Below are 23,323 nucleotides of genomic sequence, written 5' to 3' on the forward strand. Positions count from 1 at the left end.
AGATGTCATTATTACTCATCAAACTGATAAAAAAATAATAATAGTAAGTAATGCTAAACTATTTTTAGAGATGAATTTAAAAATAAAAAATAAAAAATAAAAACCGAATTAATATAAGTATTGAAAAATGCAGAGAAAGAATATAGATTCTGAAAAGTTGGATAGATATTTTGCATGATGTTGGGTGAAGGCATTGGGGAACAGGAGGATCTGAGTGGGAGTGATGCAGCAGATTATAAGCTGGGCGCGTGGATAGAGATAGACACTCTTTTCTCTTCACAATCCCTATGGACCCAAACTTCCCCACCACTGTCCCTATTTAAATCTCAAATCTTCACTATTTTTTATTTTTATTCTTCAAATAAATAAATTAATAAATAAATAAATAAATAAACTGTTTTATTAATTTAAAATAAATAAAATATTTCATTGTTATCCAAAACACGAACTGCTTTTTCTGCTGAACTTTGTTTTCTTCCCAACCCCTCTCTTAAATCTCAGAACCATCACTCCCACACAGCATCGTCATCATCATATCACAACTCAAACAGGAGAGAGAAAGTGAAAAAACAAAGAAACTTTTTTAGAGAGAGAAAGAGAGGGTAGCCCTAGAAAAATATGCAAACAGATAAGGACTTTTGCAGCTGAGACACTGCAGAAGAGTTAGAGAGAGAGAGAAACTTAGTCTCTTTTTTCTTCCAATTTTCATGATTTTTTTTTATTTGTTTTAAGCTTTTTTTTTTTTTTTCATTGTTGATAAGTATTTTGCTTCTTTGCACTGACACCGTGGTTCTCTCACCTCTTTTTCTCTGTGTAACTCTGCCACCACACTCTTCATTTTCCCGAGAGAAAGAGAAAGGAAAAAACTGTACAACTTTTTTCTTTTGATTCAATCACTAGCTTCCATTTCTTCACAGGTGGAACTGTGAATGTGCACCACAGCTTTTTGATCCTGTTCTTAAAACGTTAGTATGATTCCTTTTCCCTTTTATTTGTATCTGCACGTTGAAACCCATGTTACATTCTCGCTCTTGTGTTTCCAGGGGTTGAATCTGTCCTACTTATAGACTCAATTTTCCGAAGTTTGTAATTTTTTCCTTAGCAAAATCGTTGTGGTTGATAATTTACTCGTTTTTACTGTGACTTTGCGCTCCCTTTGGTGTGATATTGCATTTTCTGCCCTCTTTCCAAACTGGGTTTGGAAGCTTTTTTATTGCATTTACCTTAGAGTAATTCTTTCATTTTGTTTTTTTTTTCACTTGTTTTTCCTGGGTGTTGGCACTTTAATTGCTTGGTTTTAAAGATTTATGATGGGTGTTGGTTGGAGTGGATCCTTTTTCATGTTCTTCTGGTCCTGTATCTTGAACATGAAGTCTTTTTTGTTGTTTCTCGTAGTTTGGTAAGCTGTAAATAGCTTCTTTTATTTTTATTTTTGTCTTCTCTTAGACAAGTCCATACTGCTGTTAGAGAGTAGTTCTCGTTTGTGTTGATGCCTTCTTGGCTTTCCATCTTTTCATCTGATCTATCTTCTACTTTATGCTTTGTCTTGTACATGTGTGGATGCATTTATGTATTTTATAGAATGATGCCATCAATGAGAAATGTTATTTGTTGGAAACTTAACTATTTTGATATTGAGGACTTATTTTTGTTCTTCTCAAGCTACAGTTACTTACGGCTAATGTAATTTAAGAAGTTTTTTGACACTCTTGTTGGTCATTGCTAATTGGATTTCATTCTTTTTATGGTATTCTGATGTGATGGTGTTTTTTTCCTCCAAAATTTGTCGCTACACTCTATTTTGGAACAGAGCTAGGTGATAATTTTCGGTGTATTGAATATTGGGGTGAAAGTTTCTTGTGAAAGATTCTGAAGGCAATTGAAGTAAATGCATGGATCGTGGGGACCAAATGGCGTTATCCGGGTCTTACTATATGCAGCAAAGAGGAATTCCTGGATCTGGAGCACAACCTGAGTTACATATGTCACCTAACATTCGACCACTCTCTAATCCGAATCTACCATTTCAATCCAGCATTGGTAGTGGTTCCATTGGATCCACATTGCCATTGGAGTCTTCTTCAATTTCGGCTCATGGTGTCAATATGGGAGCTCCTCCTGGGGTACCTCCAGGGGAACCTGTTAAAAGGAAGAGGGGAAGGCCTAGGAAATATGGCACTGATGGAACTGTGTCATTGGCATTGACTCCAACTCCAACATCATCTGGTCATCCTGGATCCTTGACACAGAGCCAGAAACGTGGCAGAGGGCGACCACCCGGGACTGGGAAAAAACAGCAGTTGGCTTCTCTTGGTAAATCTCTTTTGCAATGCAACTCTTTTAGTTTTTCCTTTTGTTACTGATGATACTTATTGAAGAAGCTGAAAGGTTGATGAGTTCGGAATTTTGCAAATCCTTCTCCAAGTGTTATTTGGTCGAAAGCTGTTTTTAGCTGAATATTTGTTTATTGATTTTATATGTTGACATGCTATTATCATCATGATTACCTGAATGAACAATGGCAGAATGGCTTTACATCCCAACATAGTTTTCTATATATTATTAATTTCCTTGTTTTTAATTTGGGTTCTCAAGAGAGATGCATCTTCTTTTAATTTCTTTCCACTATTTTTGTAGAATTGTTATAGAAAACAAATGTGTGTTTTATTTTGCTTATGCTGGAGAATTAATTATTTTTTCCAGGTTAAAAATTATCATTTTCACACAAGTAATCATTCCAAATAATACACTGTAGCCTTAATCACTGCCTCAGATTGTAATAACTAAGCTATTTAAAGAATAAATTTACAACATTCACAAATTAAAAGTTTGTAACCAAGTACACACACATGATTGGTTGCATGTGAGATAAATTATCTGAACTGTATGTTACAATAATTACAGTATAAGAGGTTGAGCATGGGACACAATACAAGCTCATAGAACTGTAGCTTATAATGAGAAGATTTCTAGGGGGGGCTAATATGCACGTCAAATAAAAAATGTTTCTGTTCTCATTTTTTAATTTTAATTTTATTTGCAAAAATTTGACAGTATTTTTCTATGTTTTCAAAGGTTTGCACAGAAAACAGTGAAAACAATTGAAGTTGTTTTTACTATTTCTTATACAAAATTTGAAAACAGAAAATGAAATGGAAACAATGTGACATTTTTGTAATTAAAATTGAAAACAAGAAATGAAAACAGAAAATATTTTCTCAAAATAAAAGGCCATTGGTTTTCTATCTCCTTCTGCAGTTGGATTCTTGAGGTCTTTGTACGCCTCATATTCCTTATATAGATTGTATTTCTTTTGATGAAGATTACAGCTTTTTTTTTGTAGGCCTAATTCCCACTTGTGGGCTACTGGGTGGGTTCCCTAATGTATTCTGAAATTAAAGCTGATTTAGAATTTAATAATATTTGGTGACACTTACATTTAGTTAGAATAACGGTTCATAAGTTTGCTTTGTTCTCCATTTGCACCCTCTAATCTTGTGAGTGTCTTATGCAACCCCCACCTTAGATTTGTCTGTAAAGACTGATTCACCCTAGATTATTGATTTATATACTTTTGTTTTTGATGTTTTGAGCGGTTATTGTTGCCAGGTGAATTGATGTCTGGTTCTGCTGGGATGGGATTCACTCCTCATATCATCAACATTGCAAGTGGAGAAGTATGTGAATTTTTTTTATGAATTTAAATCAAAAATAAATCTCTCTGTTTTGGTGGTGTATGTTAGAGGGAAAGTAGATGAAAAAGAGAGAAGGGAGAAATGTGACTCTGAATGCGGTGATCACTGGCCTAATAAACCTATTTATACTAATTATTATTTGTCAAGTATTAATGCCTATATTAGTGAGATAATAAGATTCATAAAACTATATGGTTCGTAATATATTTTATTTTTTTTGCATTTAGACTAACATTACTCTGTGATTTCTGTCAGTATTTTTGTTCTATGATTTACGTGAAACTATTTATGCACGTGTTTAATTATTTATGCAACCAAGTTTTGGTATCTTTGGCCCAAGAAAGTGACACTGTCTCTCGAAATAATGATAACTTAAATGGTAAATAAATACTAAACAGCCATTCATGTTTGTACTATTTTTCTCTTAAAAGGAAAAGTAGACTTAGTAATGCCAAAACCATGTCGGTTGAATTTGTGCCATATCTTCTTGTATTTATATAAATATTAATAAATTAATCTTCAAAAAAATTTCCCCTGTAGGACATTGCAACAAAAATCATGGCATTTTCTCAGCAGGGACCTAGAGCTGTATGTATTTTGTCAGCCAATGGCGCTGTCTCAACTGTCACACTTCGGCAGCCATCAACTTCAGGCGGCACTGTCACATACGAGGTTTGGCACTTTCTCAGTATTATGTATTTGTTGAAGAAGATACAGATAGAGCATGTTTGGAATATACATATTTATGGTCAAAAGTTACTTAAGAATAGTAAACTTCATACATATTTTTTCTTATCTAGAAAGCTGATTTTCTAAATGTATTCAAAAGAAATTAATTATATAAACTATTCTTTTTAGTAAACTTACCAACTAAAACTATTGTTATAATCGGTTGAACATATGATTGGTTACTAAAATAATCTATTTTTGCAACTGTCTTCTGCACACTCTTATAGGTTCATATGGAACTGTGATCACATAAAGGCACGTTAATACATTTATGCATGCGGCCATGCATCACACTTCACGTAATTAAATGGCAATCCTTTATATGGAAATACTATGATTGATTGATTAAAAATTTGCGTTTGTAATGTTAGAAGAAAGCCTTAAGAACACTTTTCGTGCATGCAAAGAAAAAACTGACTGTAACAGATTTTTTAAACTTGAAGCATGATATTTGTTGGACAAATAATTCATAAATAAATACATTAGAATGTATGTTCATTCATGCATGTATACAAAATGGCTTAGTGGTACCAACAAACTTCAGTCTCTCGGACTATTGAAACAAAAGAATCTTTTGACCTTGAGTTACCATGCCATTTTTGGTTGGTGGGTACTTAATTCCAAGGGAGAAAATGCAGGCTTCAAACAGGGTCGACCTAAGATTTATTTATGCATAAAGCAAACTTTAAGATGGAACTTTTTAAGTCTATAAAAATACGATTGAAATTATTATAATTTTTTTAACATTTATCTGTCAAACATTTTAAAATGCAATTATGGTAATCATTTCCATTTAATTTTTCATTTTTAATCTTAATGAGCAAGATGCAAGCTTTTTACCCAACAGAGGAAAAGATTGAAAAAAAAAACCCCACTGCATGTAAGGAAAGAGAAAATGGCTTTAACTAATGGAGAGAATGAACATATATGTGTCTCTTTATATGGGAAAAGAGAGATACCAAGTAATTACTATTTTCTTAAAATGTTATTTTTAATTAAATGTTACCAGAGATACCAACCATTTTTGACTATCCTACCTATATACTCAAATTTTGATTGAGAAGTATCTGTAGTTGTTAGCCATCCCAGTGAAAATCATAGATTCAAACCTTTGTATTAATGAGTATCTTTATATTTGTATCTTTACACAGTCATCTCTACTATGAGAATGTTTATCTCCATATGTATATTTGATTGCTGGTGGACTTCTGATTTGATAGGGGCGGTTCGAGATAGTGTGCCTGTCAGGGTCGTACTTGGTCACTGATAGTGGTGGCTCACGCAATCGAACTGGTGGACTGAGTGTGTCCCTTGCTAGTCCTGATGGTCGTGTCATTGGTGGAGGAGTTGGTGGAGTTCTCATTGCGTCAAGTCCTGTTCAGGTAACACCATCTTAGTGCTGCCATCAAATCTTACAAAGATAATATCTTGAATTCATTTCTCTGATTCCCACATGTTAAAAGTAAAATCTTTCCTGCTACTCAATCTGAAAGTTATGGACCCATTTGCAACAGTTTTTTTTGTTTTGTTTCGTAAAAGAAATCACTTCTTAAAAGATAATTACCTTTTGAAAGTTTTTCATGTGTTTGTTTCAAGATTTCAAACTTACCAAAAGCTATTCTGAATAGCTTCTCATAAAATCAGCTGTTTCTTGAAAAGAGTTTTTGTTTTTAATTGCAAACAAACATATAAGGTAGATTTCAGATCAGAATCATCTTGGAACTGATTCTATGACCCCAGTTTTCTTTCGGATGGCTAGACTGAATTAGTGTTGGCTATAGGTTGTAGTTGGGAGTTTTCAATGGGGTGGATCAAAGACAAAGAACAAGAAGAAGGAAAGCTCGGAAGGTGCAGAAGTTGCTGTGGAGTCAGACCATCAGGGAGTTCATAATCCAGTGGCACTGAACAGCATCTCACCAAATCAAAACCTTTCTCCAACCCCTTCATCTTTAAGTCCGTGGTCACAATCGCGACCGTTGGACATGCGTAATTCCCATGTGGACATTGATTTGATGCGTGGGTGACAGTTGATTATCAATACACACTAGTGCTGTGTATATATATTTCAGATTCATGGTCACTCATCTAATTTTGTTGTAGTAGTAATGACAGAATGGGAAGTACCAACAACAGAGTAGAGCCAGCTGACTTTTGCAATTGATAAATCTCACCTATCCCTACACCCATGATTATTCACTTGGGGTTGTACTCATATTTTTGTAGCTGTGAGGAATTTTAATTTCAAGATTGTATGTTCTTCTTCTTGATTGGTAATGATACAATTTATGTCCTATTTGGAGAAATAATTCACATTGGGGTAGATGTTTTATGTGGTTAAGGAGCATCGATTGTGACAACAGTATCTATCATGTGATTTTTATCGTAGAACCGTCTTCTAGAAGGCAAAGACAAGAGAAACAAGGAGATTTGTTGCTGTGAATGCATGGTGTGAAAGCGTTTTGTTTGGTAATGTTGTGGGGTAGTGAAGTTGTAGATTCTCTTGTAGCTCAACACATGCATTGTACACTCCATGATCAACCTGCAACCATTCCTAAAAGATGGTGCTAATGAAAAGGTAAAAGGTAAGAAAGGAAAATAGAAGGGTATTGTGATCATGAGTTCCTTTCTGGCTTTTGGGAATACCCGTGTTTGAAAATTAGGCCAAACTGGTTGGTTGAACAGATGGATAGGTCAAGTGTTTGGAAAATCAGATAAATATTGATAAAAGTTGGTCAAAAAATGATTCAAAACAATTTATATATATATATATTACTTTGGACTTTAGCATGTCTAATGTTTAAATTCATTCTATTTATAATTATATTTATTTTTCTCTTACAAAAACTGAAAACTCATATTTTTATTTTTTTCTTAAAAAGTGAAACAAATCATCTTGTTTTGTATAATTGAAATTTGAATTTGAATGCTAGGATGCATTTGTTTTTGTGTATTTTGAATGTTAAAAATTTACCGAATTTTTTAAATTTGGTTTCTAATATTATAAAATTATGAAATTATTTTTTGTATTATTTAAAAACTTTGGACAATATCACTTTTCGACTACGATTTGTGGAGGACATAATATTCAATGAACTTTTTCTGTGTTATGGTTGTTTATTGTGAAGAATGTCGTTAGTAATAACAGATAAGGGTTCTAGATATGCTTGTTAATTAAGTTGACTAAGAGGCAGTGTTTGGTTCAACTTTTTTTTTTATTTCTTTAAAATGAGTTGTTAAAATATAATTTCTATAAAAGTTCTAAAAAAGGAGTTTTGTTTCGAAGAAAACATAAAGAAAATGTTTTATGCAAGTTAGTTTTAGGATTTCACTCCTTCAAATCTCAAGATGCAAAAAGATTTGCTAAACTAGCTAATTCTAACTTAAAAACTCGGAAAGAGAAATTAATTATTGGTACTGAAATTGAGCTTTTGAAAATTTAGTTATGTTAAAAGTTTAAAGATATGGTGTAGTTAGGCATAGTTCTAAATGTAGGTTTCTTTTTGGGTGAAACAATGATTTCTGAATTGTCTTTTTTTGTGTGTGTGGAAATTACAAGCGCAACGTTCTTAAAAATTCCAGTAACTCAAATTTCAATTCCAATCATGCAAACAAACATTTTTGCCCTTGTCAATAAACAAGTTATACTTAGGTAATCTCATACATTTTAAAATTTCAATCTTTTTTATTGTGTTACACAACCAGTTTGTTGATCTGATTTCTGAACGACATTACTTAAAAGGTTGGTCTAAATTAACTATTTTTTTAAAGGATAAAAAGCCTTATATATGTCGACAACATATTTTCCATGGCATCAACAAATAGTCTTATACCTCTCTCATTATCCTTGTGCTAAGATGACTCATAAATCCTCTGCAATTGCAGAGGTAAGATAGATTAAAGATTTTCTGTTATCAGTTGTGCCATAGCCATGCGAAAGTTCCTGACCTTGAAATTTTTGTCTTGTTGTAAGATTCCTTCTTCCGATTTTCCATTCCCCCACAAAAGACCCATGGGCTAGGGTCAATCCATGGCCACTTTTTATAGTAAAAAAAGTTATTTAAAAATAAAAATGAAAAAATATTAAAAAAATCTTTATACACATTCAAACTGTTTATTGAATCTAAATCCAAATCCAAGTTAGGATGGGTAGGGTTATGTGAGACTAAGTTAAGTCAGACCATGTCAAATTGGTCCAAATGAGTTTAAATTTGCTTGAGCTGGTTCGAGACCATGTTAAACTGGTCAAGATTGGTTTAGGTCAGCCTACATTTAGGTCAAGCCATGTCAGGTTGAACCTAAGTCTGATTGAGTTCTCAAAATTGTTCTGAGTTGAGTTAGGATTGGGTTAAGTTAGGTTGGGTTGAGTCCAATTTGCACCAAGTCGGGTCGGATTGATATGAGTCTATCTCAAGTTGAGACAAGTTAGGTTGGACTATGTATGGTCAAATTAGATTGAGCTTAGGTTAAGTCAAGTTAGATTGAGCCCATATTAGATTGAGAGTACCTTATGTCAATATAGACAAACTTGAGTCGGACCCAACTCAAGTAAGGCCAGGTCTAGACCATGTCAAGCTGGTTGGACTAGGCCCAAATCTAAGTTAGGTTAGGTTTTTGTCAAGTAACGTTAGGTTAGACCCATATTATGTTGAGTCGAGTCCATGTTGGGTTAGGTCTAAATCGAGCCATGTTATGTTGGGCTAAGATAAGTCTAGCCTTGGTTCACCTAGTCAAGCAGGTTCTAGGTCAAGTTAAGTTGGGTCGGACCTGTTGAATAATATGTTTTGATGATTTTTAAATCCAGCTTGAAGACTTGAAGAATTTGTTGTTGTGTGTAGTTAGGTAGATTTTGATTTACACTTAGTTATGATTCAAGTTCGTATGATTTGAAATCTGTGTTAATTTTAGTTAGTTGTTTTGTTTTTTAAATCAGCTAAAAACGTTTATGTTCAAGTCTGGTGACTACAACAAGTTTTTCAACATCTTGATTTATCGCAACAACTGATTGAATTACCCTTAAGGTTTTTAAAAAGATCTAAGAATGATTTTTTTTTTTGTATTTTCTAACAAAATCAATTAGTTATTTCGATAAATAAACTTACTTTTGAAGTTAAGGTTCTTAAAAAAAACAGTTTGTTTTAAAAATCAATTAAGTGATTTTAACATAATTCTGTTATGATTTTCAAATGATTTTTAAATGCTTTCAAAAAAAATTATTTAAGGATCAAATTGTTCTAACCATCTTTTAAAGACTATAGACTATATAATCTATTATTCTGAAATATATTATGGATAAAATTTCAATTTAACCTGTTCAAATTTAAGTAAAATATAATGCTAGATTTTCTAAAATTACACTAACATAATGATTTTATAAAAAAAAATCTTGTTCTTGATATTTTTTCTTCTTCTCCTTGAATCTTCTTAATCTTGTATCTTTTGACGACTCGTCTGAGGAGGATGACAAGAGTAGTGAAATGCTGCACTCAATGCTACACAACAACCAGTTAGTGCAGTCTCAAGATCTCAATCTGACACAAGACTTGCTAGAATATCCACGACGAGGTTTCTTGTTGTCTCTCTCAATTTTCCCTTAAGGTGTTGTTATAAAGAAAAGAGAAACAATTTATTGGTGGATTGGAGAGGGTCTTGTTACAATTACAGGAGTGAAAACAGCAGAGGAAGTGTGGAAGATGTGATTGATGAGCTTCTGCAATTAAATGTTATTGTAGAAACACTCCATACAGAATATTCAACCGATTCAATACAAATGTGGGTCATATTTGTGAAGAAACATTGCGACATAAAACATTAAAACTCACCATGTTCTAGACACAGATTAAAAAAAACTGGGGTGTTCAGTTTGCAAATCTCACCATTGATATACATTTTTTGGTACTTTATATACTTAATTTAACAAATATTAAAATTAATTAATGGTTTAGATTTAAAATAGTTCCAACAGTTCTTTTTCCAATTTTTCTTGAGTCTGATCTCTGCAGTTCCTTGATGATCAACTACAGGGCTGTGTACATTTGTCTTTATGAAAGCTATGTGACAACTTTGTCAAAAGAAGCATTAGATATACTGTTTTGCTTCAGAAGTATTTATCAAAAATTTCAGTTACTTTCTAATGAAACTTTGTGCAAAAGAAAGCTTGATGGTTTGGATTTTCTTTTTTGGTCACATTGACATTCCTGCAACTTCGATGAACCTTCAACCTCAATTTTACCATTCTTCATTTTCATCAGATAAACATAACGACTTTTGAATATAAATTCTATTTGTTGGAACTATTAGAGCCTTTCATTGTATATAAGTGGGTGCAAACCTCAATCCTATGAGCCGGTTTTATGGGGTTGACTTAGGCTTAAAGTTCACTTTATAATATGGTATCAGAGCTATTTCGAGCCTATCCTAGTGAGTGTCTATTGAGTACAAACTTCAACCTTATGAGCCGGTTTTATGGGCTTAAATTAAGCTTAAAGTCCACTTTATAATACTATTTAACCAAGCGATGCATAAAAGTTAATATAATACATTAGGATGATAACCTCACACTAACACTCTCACTGCATATACATGATAGATGATACACATAGAATGCAAACTAAAGATCTTACCCAATACACAAACATAGACATTCACTTAAACATTACACTTACAATATCAAGCATCAGACCATGTAATATCCAAGCCACCCCATTCATTTGGGGGCACTCCCAATGCTTTCCAGACAGCTCTGGAAGCATCAACAGTGTTGTTGGGACATGGAGGTTGATAGTCATGGTCTGCATCACATCCCTTAGTTGAGTCACATTCATCAACCACCATAGCCACCACACTTCTGCCATTCCCACTGATGGTGATGTTGTGGAGGCACCTGCTTTTGTGGTTGAACCACCCTGTGGACAGTGCAACGACGGGTGTGTCATCAGAATGGTATTGGTTGTCACATTCTGAAGGGCCACCACCATCTCCACCCTTCTGAAAACTGTTAAGAGTGAGGTAAGCGTTGGTGTGGGTGGACAAAGGTGGTGAACATTCATATGCTGTGTAGAGTTTGCCTTCTTTGCAACAGTCAGAATCATTCTCTTGGTTGCACTGTCCTGGAGGGGCTTTCTTTCCTCTAATTCTCCCACTTGGTCGACACTTTTGAGCCTCAGACTCAAAACAACTTGTTAAGATGAGAGTGGCTAATAGAATGAAGGATGCGTTTGAGCAAAACCTCTTCATTTTATCTATGAGCTTCTCTGTTTCTACTCTTTGTTGTTCTTTTCAGTGTTTGATGCTTGAATATGAAGATTTCCATTTATAGAGGCCTCTTGATGAGGTACATGAGTTTGCTTCGACATATAGGTTTCTTTCTTGGGTCAAGCAATGATTTGTAAGCTGTCTTGTATTGTCAAAATTACAAGCGTAACGTTCTTAAAAAATCCAGTAACTCAAATTTCAATCCAATCATGCAAGTTAGAGTTACATTTTGAACATATATTTGTCCTAGTTACAACAAACAATTTAATTATTCTCAAATATTATGAAATTTCGGTGTATATAAGTTAATTCTGAGGGTAGATGCTCTTCTGGATTGGAAAATTGCACTAAAAGATAGTGGTGAAAAGAAATCGTAAAGTGACTTAGTCTCACCCACTTATATACTATTAAATATTTTTATCTCTTCTCAATATCAAAATTTATGCGTAAGACTATATGTTTATAGATTATAAATGACTCTAATACCAAACTCTCGATAGAATAGACTATAAATGACCCTTATACCAAACTCTCGATAGAATAGATTATAAATGATTCTGATACTATATTAAGTATATTAAGAAGTGAACTTTAAATTTAACTTAAATATTATAAAATCAATTTATAGAATAAAATTTATACTCACTTATATATACTATTAAATATTCTTATTTTTAATCTTTATTTATACTATTAAATGTTATTATTTTTAATGGATGTAGAATTTCAATGAACCACAGAAATTGAAATAATTATTATGGTGCTGACTTTGAAGGTAATAATGTTTAGAAACTAAAAGTTTGTTGTTTGTTATTTGGATGATGACATGTGAAACATTGTTGTTGTAGGAAAAAAATGATTTCTTGATTTTGAATAACGCCAAGAAGTTAGTCTTACTAATAATGAATAAATGACTTTATAGAAAAAGAGAAAAGCCTTCAAAGAAGCAAGATTGATAAACGTAAAACTATGCAGTCTCTATAAGAAAACAAATAAAATAGTCCCACCGTATCTGCGAACTAAGTTTTTATTTTTTTATTTGTGTATGAGTTTATGTTAAGGAAGTATTCTTTAAAAATTGGATCTCATATGTTATACATCACTTGCTACTAAGATAATTTGTCTTTATGTTAAAATTTATGCAACATTTTCAAATAGTATTTTTTAGTTTTTTTTAATCTCTTTAGGGAATGAATTCCAATGTTAACCAATTATCTCAGAATCCTTCTATTCATTACTCTAAATTTATCGACTCAGCTACATTAAAAATTCTATAAATTCACTCTCAATCACCCAATACTTTATTTATTCATAAATAAAGGGAACCATGGTATTTGTAGTTTTTGTATATTTGTGATGTCTATTTTTAGTTCCCACTAAGAGTTTTCTAGTTTTTCTATTTAAGTTTTGGTTGAAAAATTATGAATTATACAAAATCTAAGTACAAAATTAGAATATACAATATATTAGTTTTCACTGGCCATGATTTGTTAAGCTAAAAGATGAATAAGAAAGAATATAAAATCTGAACCATAATTCAAAAGTAAGCTAAAATTTGAATATACTATCAACAAATGAAAGGTTTACATTTTACAGAAAATGATAACAAGATCATATACACATACAAGTATGCAAACTTGTAAATAAACTAAGTTATAGAAGAAGAAATATTACACACACAAAAAATGAAATAGAAAATTGTGCAATCAAGATTTAAGCATGAGACCATGTAATATCCATCCCTCCCCATTGGGTCATGGGAATGCCTAAGGCTTTCCACACAGCCATTGAGGCATCAACAATGTTGTTGGCACAAGGAGGTTGATAGCCACCATGTTTATCACATCCCTTTGATGAGTCACATTCATCAACCACCATGGCCACCACACTTCTGCCATTACCACTGATGGTGATGTTGTGGAGGCACATGCTCCTGTGGTTGAACCATCCACTGGAAAGTGCCACCACAGGTGTGTAATCAGAATGATATTGGTTGTCACATTTTGAAGGGCTGTCACCATCTCCACCCTTCTCAAAGCTGTTAAGAGTGAGATATGCTTTGGTGTGACTAGACACTGGTGGTGAACATGTGTATGTGGGATATATTTTTCCAGGCACACAACATAAATCACCCTCTTCATTGCACTGCCCTGAAGGGATCTTTCCACCTTTAACTCTGCCACTGGGGTGACATTTTTCAGCTCCAATGTTCAAACAGTTTGATAGGAAGAGAAAGACCAAAAGAACAAAGGTTGCTTTTGAGAGGAAATTAATCTTCATTTTCTATGCAGATTGTTTGGTTCTACTTTGTGTTCTTTTTAGTGCATTGATGCAACAAGGAGAAGTTTATTTAAAGAGAGTTATGTTTAAACTATATGACAATTAACAGAATCCTGTAGTTGATTGTTATAGGAAGTGATGCTTTAGAAAAATGTTGGAAATAACTATGTTCTGCTTTGTTCCTTCACAAAATGACAATTAACAGTGTCCAAAAGTTTGATTATGTTTCTCACTGCACTCAATAGGTTGAGGAAACAACTAAAGGATATGTCAAAGTTTTTGTAATAATAGTAACTTGTTTTTCTAAAATTAATTTTTTACTTATGAATAATTTGTGATCCTATTCCATTTTCATGAATTTTATTGATAATAAAAATAGAAAAATTATTTTTATTTTGAATTTTTTATTTAATGACATTTTTATTATTAAACTTTAATTTATTATCGTTAAAATAAAGTAAGAAATAAATATAAACATTAAATTTAAATTTTATTTAAAATATGTTAATTTTAAGTGTATATATATTCGAATTAATTTGATATGATTCCTATAAAAATGAGTTTGTTCGAGTTTTTTTATATGAATAGAAAAATATTAATTTTAATATAATGAAGCATCGTAATTTAAATATAAGAAAATTCAATAATAAAAAAAATAGAAATTTTAAGTTCTATTTTAAATTAATAAATTAGTGGACATCACAAAATTAACAATTTAAATAAATATTATAAACCCGGAAAAAACAAATATCATAATATGTGTTATTCTAGATTTTAATATTTATTTAAAAATATAAAAATAATCATTAAAATATTCAAATTATTAAATATATATATATATATATTTATAATATTAAATTAAATCAATAATTCAAATTATAATCTTAACTTTTAATTTTTATTATTAATTCCCCTCGTAAGTGACTTAACCAATCAAAATTACAACTACCAAAACTTTTTCTCACTGACTGAAGCCAGCTACTTATATCAAATGCAGTTATAATATTTGGTAGTAAACCATATTAGCAAACAAAAATTATTGAGTTTTAGATCTTCCTTAACATACCCCTCTAGCTTTTCACCATCTCTCTCTGTCCCCCATTTCATCTATTCTCCTTAATGTGCATACACACCCTAGGTCTCTTTTCCTGCCTGGTTAAAGAAACACAAAGGGAAGAGACACCCTTTTTAAGACCAAGACAAGGTGCCATGTCATAAACTATTAACAGTCATCTCAATTTGAATTACACAAGAAATGTAGGGTTTTATGCAAACATTGTTTATGAATCAGGGCAACCCAGTATGGGGTACCTGCAAGACAAAATGTTCAGGGTCCACTAGAGGGAAAACCAAGGAGAAATGGGGTTACATATAGAGGAATGTGAGAGGTGTGTAGTGGTGGATTGGGGTTGTTTGTTATTAGGCAGAGAAATAAAGAAATAGTTTCTCTCGGAGCTTATGCTCTGGGATTACAGGGGTTCGTTCCTATGAGTTTTTTTACAAATATGACAATACAGAACTCCGGTCAAAACCTAATTCTATATTCAAATGACTGAGGAAACACCTAAAAACCTTGTCAATGGCTATCTAATCCAAAGAGGAAAACCAAATGTTCATTCTACAGTCTTTCCTTATTACTAAATATGATAGAGTAATTAAAAGCCAAAAAAGTGACTTCAGCAATACGCATGGACAGCAAACATTACAAATCAAAACATAAATCCAGCCTGATATAATAGCATAGGTAAAATAGAAGTTCCCTAATCTTCCATAGCTTGTACAAAAGCTAGTGTAACAGGAGCCATTAAGCGAAGAAATAATAATCATGAATTATACAACTTCTACAAACTATTTGAATCATTTTTCTGAGCACCTCATTGCAATCTTTTGCTTGAACTTAAAAATTCACTCAGAAACACATTAAGGACAGCTAATATACAACTAACCAAAAGACCAGGAAAGGCCAGATTGGCTTTCACAATTTTATAATCAACCGCGAACAAAATCTATCAATCATTTCAATGATAATTTCATGAATGGGGGACATATATGTAACACTACCTGCAGAGATATCCCATCCTCCCCCCTTAAATTAGACACTAATAAACTACATTCAAAAAGATTGGAAATCACCCCACTTTAGATGCCTCCACTTGTAGATTTCAGTCCTACGTTTTTCCTCAAAAATTCAGACAACCTTGTACTGGCAGCACGACCTCTTTCTAGGCAGTGAAGATAATCATCCACTACAAGAAAATTAAACAGAAAACTAATTAGTTCATTGTAAATAAACACCCTATTTTGATTTTATCATGTTTTATTGTTATTATCATTATTTGCTTATTATAGGCCATCAGGCCTACCGCATACATGCATTATATATATATATATATATATATATATATACACACTTCAATGTTTTTAGTCCTTCAATTAGGGAGGGAGTACTATTTTTTTATCCTCCAATTAAAAAAAACGTTTTTAACCCTCCAATTTTTCAAAATGATGATTCTAGTCTCTAGGCTTAGACAACGTTAGTGAGGTAGCTGATGTGACTGATGGTGTTCAAGTCCACAGATGGCATGTGGTATTTCGTTTTAGGAAGTGGAATTTCGAATTATTGTGGTAGATGTCTTAAATAATAAAACGCTAAATGCATCCATTGCAGGCTCTGCCGCTGGCTCCAGACCTTATTCATGGTTTTTCTTATAGCATCCATTACAATAGGAGAGGACCACAAGGTTTATGAATGGTATCTCTTTTCTGGTGGTGTAGTGGGCACATCCAAGGCCTCTGTGCTTCTGCGTCAATGGCTTCATCCACTGGTTATTACTCATGGAGAAGAGGGAAAGGCTATGTTTTATGGTTTTTAACTAGAGTGTGTTTTCTAATGGATGCTTGTTACCTTCCTTTCCATTTGGATTCCTGTTGCAGCTTCTGCAGTTGCTACTGCTACTGCTTTGCCATATCTAGACAAGACAGATTTTCCAAAGCTTCAGAATGGCAGGTGAAGACCACTTTAGCGGACTATCTGCCCCCTCCTTTTTTTCATCTAAAAGAAATTTGTTCATGCCTTCCATTTTTTTTCATTAGTCATTTTAGTCAAAGGATGGTGCGTCCTGTTAATTATGTGGGGAGAGACAGAGACTATGTGCGATGGAAGAGATGAAAACATCAAAACAGGAAGAAAAATATTCTTTAAAGGTTCTGAATAGTTAAAAGAGGAAAACAGATGAATTGGCTGGGCCATTGACAATGGATTGGGATCACAGCTTCACCTTCAACAGTGAAATTTGTCAATGTTTTACCTTGACCATAGTTTGGGATTTACTGTTTTTACCTTCTCCCAACACATCGGAAATGAAATTTCATAATTGTTAATTTTCAAATGCGGATATCTTACTCATTTAATCCATGTCATTGATTTAAACCACGTGGCATGGCATGTGTGGACTTGAACACCATCAGCCATATCAACCACGTAACAAACATTATCTAAGTCCAGGGACTAAGAAAATCATCTTGAAAAATCAAAGGATTAAAAAATAAATTCTTTTAATTGGAGGACAAAAAATAATAGTACCCCCTAATTGGAGAACTAAAACCTTATTTGAGCCAGGGATGAACACCCAGGTCCACCAGAAGTTCTTTAATGGATTCATGACCCAGGCCAATTAGATCTTGTAGTTGTTATTGATTATTTTCTGCATATATCCCATAAAAGAAGAAAGTTTCTTCAAATTTGGGGAAGAAATTTCACAGGTTTCATCTCCCTTTTCTCCATCAATCAAAACTAAGTTAGGAAGGTTAGTGATTTGTGGAGACATGATTATTAAGGGGAAAAGAAATTCAGTAATTAAACTCAGTAAGAGGCATTTCAAGTTAAGTAGTGTAAGAATAAAAGGAGGGAGTCAAAAAAGGAGGGAGACAGGTAATGGTCTTCAGAAAGTACAACCTTACAAGGGAGGAAACAGGCCAAAATAGCATCAATAGAAGAAAAATAACAGTAGAGCAAGATTCAAGGGTACAATCTATTCTGGTAGAAAGCATCCACAAGGGTTAGGATTTCAAGTAGCCAACCATTTCTTTCTTCCTTTTTGGTTTCCTTTCCAACAATTGTTTATGCCAGTGTGGCTCTTCTAATGTTACTACAAATGTAATACTACTTTTGCATCATAATTCAAATTAATGCCTGTAGTACCCTACTTAAATCCCTCCAGTTCACCGGCCATTACTTCATCATGAAACATACATACAAGGCAATATCATTACTAACTTGACGTTTCAAGAGCTAAAGGCGAGCAATAGCATTTTTCTTCTCTCAAAAAAGAGAAAAATATAATGCTTCACTGCCTTTTTTTCCTCTTGTGCTTTGGTGAATATAACTAGGCAATGTTGTTAAAATAGATATTTATGGCACAAACAATTCCCGTTGAAGGAACTAAATATGAAAAGTTAAAGAAAGTGTTGCAAAATACCTGACATAGCGCCTTGCGTAACAGATGTCATGATTCCATGTGCCATAGGCTCAGTACCCACCTTCAATGATCTATCTGGTAGGACTGAAACAATAGCATTTGGAAAAACTAAATTGGCAAATGCTTTTAGTTTCTGCAATAAAATTAGAAAGATTGAATTAGAGTTATGTACAAGAAGCATGAGACGTGCGACTCCAATAAAAGAAATTGTTCATGCTACAGGGACAAGAAAATATTGACTATACAATTATTATGGATTTATGGAAAAAAAAATATCACGTGTCGAGTTCCATTAAGCCTGGCAGCATGTCATTAACTAAACGCATGCATGAATTTTTCTAAGATAAAACACAAATTGACTATTGGACGCACAGTTAGCTATTAGACCAGAATGTGGATAGTTAGCATCTAATTTAACACAGCTGGAATATTGGTTTTGCCCAAGTTAAAAATGGTTGCCGATTTTACAAGGAAAACCAAATTCCCATTAATCATGAATTTAAAGACTCCTATCCTATATTTTTAACAAGGAAGAATAAAGATATGTTGAGTTTACATTGCAAATGAACTAGGTATTACTGAACAATGTGCTTGACCATGTCTTCTAATATCACAGAAGTACATAAAGGTAGAAGGTTAAATAATATTAACTTATAAAAAGTTTAACAATGCTAAATGTCATCAAAAATAAAGTTGCGGTTGTTTCTGTTTTCAATAAGAGCAAGTTAATCACCCCTGGCGTGAGGATAATTTAATTTATTCAAACAAATATAAGTAAAGAAAGAAGAGAGATAGCCTTATAACATCAATGACGAAAGGCTTGCCATGACACCAATAACTAAAATGGGGCAACAAAGGTTTAATGATATTTTCCACAAGGCATGTAGAATACAAATGAGTTAAATGTAGACCAAATTTACTCAGTTGACTAAATTCCCAAGTAATTAGATGAAAATAAAATAACATTTTAACCAAAAACGATTCTACTAACCTCTTCTTCATCTTTGGTTGGATCCAATAAAACACAACCACTATCTGTTACAGAACAGCATATTGCCACTGAAGAGACAAGGATGAGAATTCATTATTGTTAATAGAATGAAAACAGAGAAATAAACCAAGAGACAAATTAACTAGTCTAGATTACCAGCAAGATGCTTTAGGGGAATTCCAGCATCAACAAGTGCAGCACATGCTGCATTTATTGCACATGGAAGAAGCTATATGTTAAGTCAAGAAAAAGGCGCAAAAAATCCAGAAGCATATATTTTAAATTTTAAATATTGATCTCTTTAGGTCTCCACCCCTCATGTAATAAACAATAAAATCAAACTGAAAAGTATTTGATGGAATTGATGGTAATCTAATTTGTTCTTTCGTAGTCCTAAGCAAGTAATAACTCCTCCCTGAACAGAATGACTGAATACCAGTCCACTACCACCCACCACCCATCTAATTTGTTCTTTCAGAAATTGCCATAAAATTGGATTAGAAAAATAGCAGAAATCTTTCACAGAGAAATAAAGAACTATTACAGAATGCATCACAGAGGATTAGTCTTTTCCTCCAATTTTGAAGAGACTATAACAAGATCAAGTAAAATAATATACCAACATTACCCATTTAAAAATTGAAACACAAGTTGCGGTGTACTTTCACCATCAGACTAAAATCCTAAGGGAATACAAGTCACAATGAATCAAATTATAAAGTGAAGAATGCCCCGATATAAAAGGGAGGTTGTAGTAAAAGTACCCAACATCATAACCTTAAGGGTCTGTTTGGTGTAGAAATAAAGTCAATAAAAAATAAAAACGATAATTGAAAAAAAAAAGTGAGAAATAAAGAAAAAAATAATTTTATTTGGTTGAAGAGAAACAGAGAAGAAACCAGGAGAGAGATACACTAAGGTAAAAAAATAGAGTGAAGAAGTATTTGTGAGACAGATTCACCTTTTAATTCTCTCCTACCTATTTCTATCATATACAAAACAACCCATTCAAATTCCTCAACCCTATTTCCACTCCTCCCCTCCACCCAAACATATCATAAAGAAACAATTACCATATCAAACATATCAGAACTGAACATTTAAGTAGGATACAGCACCATCATCGTGGAGCACCTGCAGTAGAATCAATGAGTGAAGAGTTAAGTTATCAGTAAACTACAGATAACATAGGTCATATTTACAAAGAAATCAGCAACGGCAATAAATATGACAAAGGCAAGAAAATAAAATTCCAATTTTAACCGAGAACATTCACACAAAAGAACTGCAGAACAGCATAGTTCTTATCCAAATTAGAACAAAAAACATAACTGCGTTTCTCCAAGTTCTTTGAATCCAAAACATGTAACAAACCACATTTCTAATACTGAGAACAAAACTTGCCTGGACAATAACTGTAGTTGTGGTGTTGGGATATATCGTTCGAATGCAAATGCTTTCAAAAGTCTTCTTCAATATCATCTCATACTCCTTCTCCACTTTTCCTAAACCATGGAAAAAAGATAATTATTATTTTTTATTTTAAAATGAAAAGAACTAGCTGAGTTTAGCATTGTTCCAACCAATTTGTCCACTCTTGGGCTTCCAAATAATTTCAATGGATGCTTTTTCTGGATTTTCATTCTTCTTGGTTCCAGCTTTGGGTCCATAAACTGCAGCAAGTACTTTGGTTTCTCCTTGAGCCCAACTGGAGGAGCCATGAGCACGATGCAGGACAGAACAAGAGCAGGCCAGGGGTCTCAGTTGATTAGCACTCCGGCCGTCAGGTCTGTCAATCTCCATTGAAATCCGAATCCTTTAAGCCCCACCTTGGTTGGGTAACCCAAAAAACTTGAACCAGTGAAATCAAAAACAAGAAACAAGAAGAAAGCTGCACTGCAACTGTAACATGAACGGGGTGTGTCTGAGGCGAGTACAAAACCTAATTCACAAACCCAAACAGAACAAAACGTACTTGATTAGGGTGAAATTAAAAATGCGACACACTCTTGAAGCATACTTTTTCACTATTGGATATTAAAAAAAACCAATCATCTTTGAAATTAAGATTTAAGTTTCATCTAATTTTAATTATTTTTAATTAAATTACAAAAAATATTATTTTATTAAGTATTTAAATTTTTTTTAAAAAACCTAATTTAGTCTCAATTATCAATTTGATCCCTAAACTCTAAATCTCAACTATAATATTACGAACTTTGAGAATAAGAAGAATAAAGTTACAAAACCCTAATTATCTTTAATAATTATCAATATCTTTATTAGTTTAATTTTTTTAATATTTAATGTATAAAATAAAACCATGTCGTTTTTTATAAAGATAATTAAATTTAAAAACTTTAATTTTTCTTACTGTATGCGTTGTAGAGTTCTGTCTGGATGGATAATAAACTGTCATACCATCTTAATTAATCACATATTCAATTGAGAAATATAAAAACTTTAAACATTTAATAAAATAAGTTTTTAATAATTAAAAATACTCCAATTTATAAGAGACATAAATTTTAATTAAATTATTTTCTAATTAATAATATATAAAAATTTAAATAAAAATATATAAATTTAAATTTTTTTGTCAACGTTCAAATTTAAGTTATTTTTTATTTTTAATATAAGTACACATAAATAATGCAATGTAAAGTAACAATTAGTCATCCCACTACACACAAAATAAAATGGTAGTGACTTAATTTGAAAAATATAAAAACTTCAAATTCAAATTCAAAAAATTAAAAATACTGAAAGTTATCTTTTAACTTAAAACTTAATTAAGCCTAAAATTTAGAATATAGTTATAGTTTATTAATATACATATTAAATTATTATGTTAAAAATAAAATTAACTTTATTGATATGTACTCACATAACTTTCTCATAAACGTGTTGGCCATATATAAAAGCCACAACAAATTATCAATAAAGGAATCTAATCATCCAACAAGATATAAGGACCAGTTGTAATTGTGTTTTGCAAGAGTAAAGACTCTACTTCTCTAGAAGAAAAACATTTGAGGTATTTTTCTTTGTGTTTTTAAATTAATTCAAATATGATATTCTAAAAATATGATTAATAGTATTTTTTATGAAATTAAAACAAATAATGAACTTAAGTATTTTTAATCAGTGTAAAAACATACATTTTTTATATTTAAATTCAGAAGAAGTGTTATGTAAGAAAAACATATTGTTCTTTAGTTTTTAGTATTAGTATTTCATCATCAAGATAAATTTATTTATTTTCAATACTTATTTTAACAAATATAATTAATATATTTTTAGTAACTGAATTTTCTTAAATTAATAAAGTAGAAATCCAACTCTTATAATATTTAAAACTAAAATAAAATTTACATGCTATTGGCATAATATTTACAAAAATTTAAATAAAACACGAGATAATGTTTAAATTGAAATTTTAATAATACGCATCAACATCTGTCAATAAAAATTATTATTTTAACAATCACACATTAAAATACATCAATTTATAATTATGATTTAATTAATATAATTTTAAAATTATTTTATTTTATTAAAATATTATTTCTCTTTTCGATTATTATAATTTGATACACGATTATCTAAAACATATCATCAAGAAAATTTGGATGATTTGTTGCAAGCTTAAGGATTAAGAAATTTGTATATTTATATTAAGAAATGTTGATTAGGATAAGTGTAAACTTTTGTGACTTTTCTGCATGTTATGTATTACATCATGTCGGCATTTTCAATATAACTTTTTGTCTTCACCTGTTACGTAATGAGCCATTTGTGATAAGCATACATCTTACTCCAACACACACTTGCACATTAAATTAAATAAAATAATCAAAGTTCAACAACTCAATCTACAAAAAAAATGAAGATGCAGT

The 23,323-nt window shown here is 32.0% G+C and overlaps 4 protein-coding genes across 5 annotated transcripts; 1 reads left to right on the forward strand and 3 right to left on the reverse strand.

Annotated features, from left to right (window-relative positions):
* The first annotated feature begins 431 nt into the window (after nt 1–431).
* Nucleotides 432–6,762, forward strand: LOC137823356 (AT-hook motif nuclear-localized protein 9). 2 transcript variants are annotated; one of them, XM_068628457.1, is made up of 6 exons: nt 432–965; nt 1,811–2,313; nt 3,610–3,677; nt 4,236–4,367; nt 5,645–5,806; nt 6,206–6,762. In XM_068628457.1, exons 2-6 carry the CDS (start codon nt 1,893–1,895, stop codon nt 6,446–6,448), a joined length of 1,026 nt encoding a protein of 341 aa, XP_068484558.1. In that variant the 5' UTR covers nt 432–965; nt 1,811–1,892; the 3' UTR covers nt 6,449–6,762. The 2 variants fall into 2 exon arrangements, with proteins under 2 accessions (XP_068484558.1, XP_068484559.1); XM_068628458.2 differs by lacking the exon at nt 432–965 and adding an exon at nt 971–1,082.
* A 4,176-nt stretch (nt 6,763–10,938) lies between these two features.
* On the reverse strand, nt 10,939–11,698 carry LOC137827124 (kiwellin-1). Its single transcript, XM_068633340.2, has one exon. The coding sequence runs from the start codon at nt 11,655–11,657 to the stop codon at nt 11,091–11,093; it is 567 nt and encodes a 188-aa protein (XP_068489441.2). The 5' UTR covers nt 11,658–11,698; the 3' UTR covers nt 10,939–11,090.
* A 1,521-nt stretch (nt 11,699–13,219) lies between these two features.
* On the reverse strand, nt 13,220–14,261 carry LOC150025360 (putative ripening-related protein 1). The gene has a single exon (XM_090293642.1). The coding sequence runs from the start codon at nt 13,953–13,955 to the stop codon at nt 13,389–13,391; it is 567 nt and encodes a 188-aa protein (XP_090149768.1). The 5' UTR covers nt 13,956–14,261; the 3' UTR covers nt 13,220–13,388.
* A 1,498-nt stretch (nt 14,262–15,759) lies between these two features.
* LOC137827125 (Ribosomal protein S5 domain 2-like superfamily protein) lies at nt 15,760–21,473 on the reverse strand. Its single transcript, XM_068633341.2, has 7 exons — nt 21,008–21,473; nt 20,829–20,929; nt 20,538–20,558; nt 19,581–19,653; nt 19,425–19,492; nt 18,434–18,566; nt 15,760–16,201 (listed from the first exon to the last, which is right to left on the reverse strand). The coding sequence occupies exons 1-7, from the start codon at nt 21,225–21,227 to the stop codon at nt 16,095–16,097; spliced, it is 723 nt and encodes a 240-aa protein (XP_068489442.1). The 5' UTR covers nt 21,228–21,473; the 3' UTR covers nt 15,760–16,094.
* Between the last annotated feature and the right edge of the window lie 1,850 nt (nt 21,474–23,323).

The sequence above is a fragment of the Phaseolus vulgaris genome, chromosome 8 (assembly GCF_051622355.1).
Source record: "Phaseolus vulgaris cultivar YP4 chromosome 8, ASM5162235v1, whole genome shotgun sequence".
NCBI classification, from domain to species: domain Eukaryota; kingdom Viridiplantae; phylum Streptophyta; class Magnoliopsida; order Fabales; family Fabaceae; genus Phaseolus; species Phaseolus vulgaris.

Coding starts and splice junctions, on each gene's coding strand:
- LOC137823356 (XM_068628457.1), top strand. CDS start 1,893: ATGGATCGTGGGGACCAAATGGCGTTATCCGGGTCTTACTATATGCAG. Junction 4,368..5,644: donor GCGGCACTGTCACATACGAG/GTTTGGCACTTT, acceptor CTGATTTGATAG/GGGCGGTTCGAGATAGTGTG. Junction 5,807..6,205: donor TTGCGTCAAGTCCTGTTCAG/GTAACACCATCT, acceptor TGTTGGCTATAG/GTTGTAGTTGGGAGTTTTCA.
- LOC137827124 (XM_068633340.2), bottom strand. CDS start 11,657: ATGAAGAGGTTTTGCTCAAACGCATCCTTCATTCTATTAGCCACTCTC.
- LOC150025360 (XM_090293642.1), bottom strand. CDS start 13,955: ATGAAGATTAATTTCCTCTCAAAAGCAACCTTTGTTCTTTTGGTCTTT.
- LOC137827125 (XM_068633341.2), bottom strand. CDS start 21,227: ATGGAGATTGACAGACCTGACGGCCGGAGTGCTAATCAACTGAGACCC. Junction 20,930..21,007: donor GCCCAAGAGTGGACAAATTG/GTTGGAACAATG, acceptor TCCATGGTTTAG/GAAAAGTGGAGAAGGAGTAT. Junction 19,654..20,537: donor TGCTCCACGATGATGGTGCT/GTATCCTACTTA, acceptor CTTAACATATAG/CTTCTTCCATGTGCAATAAA.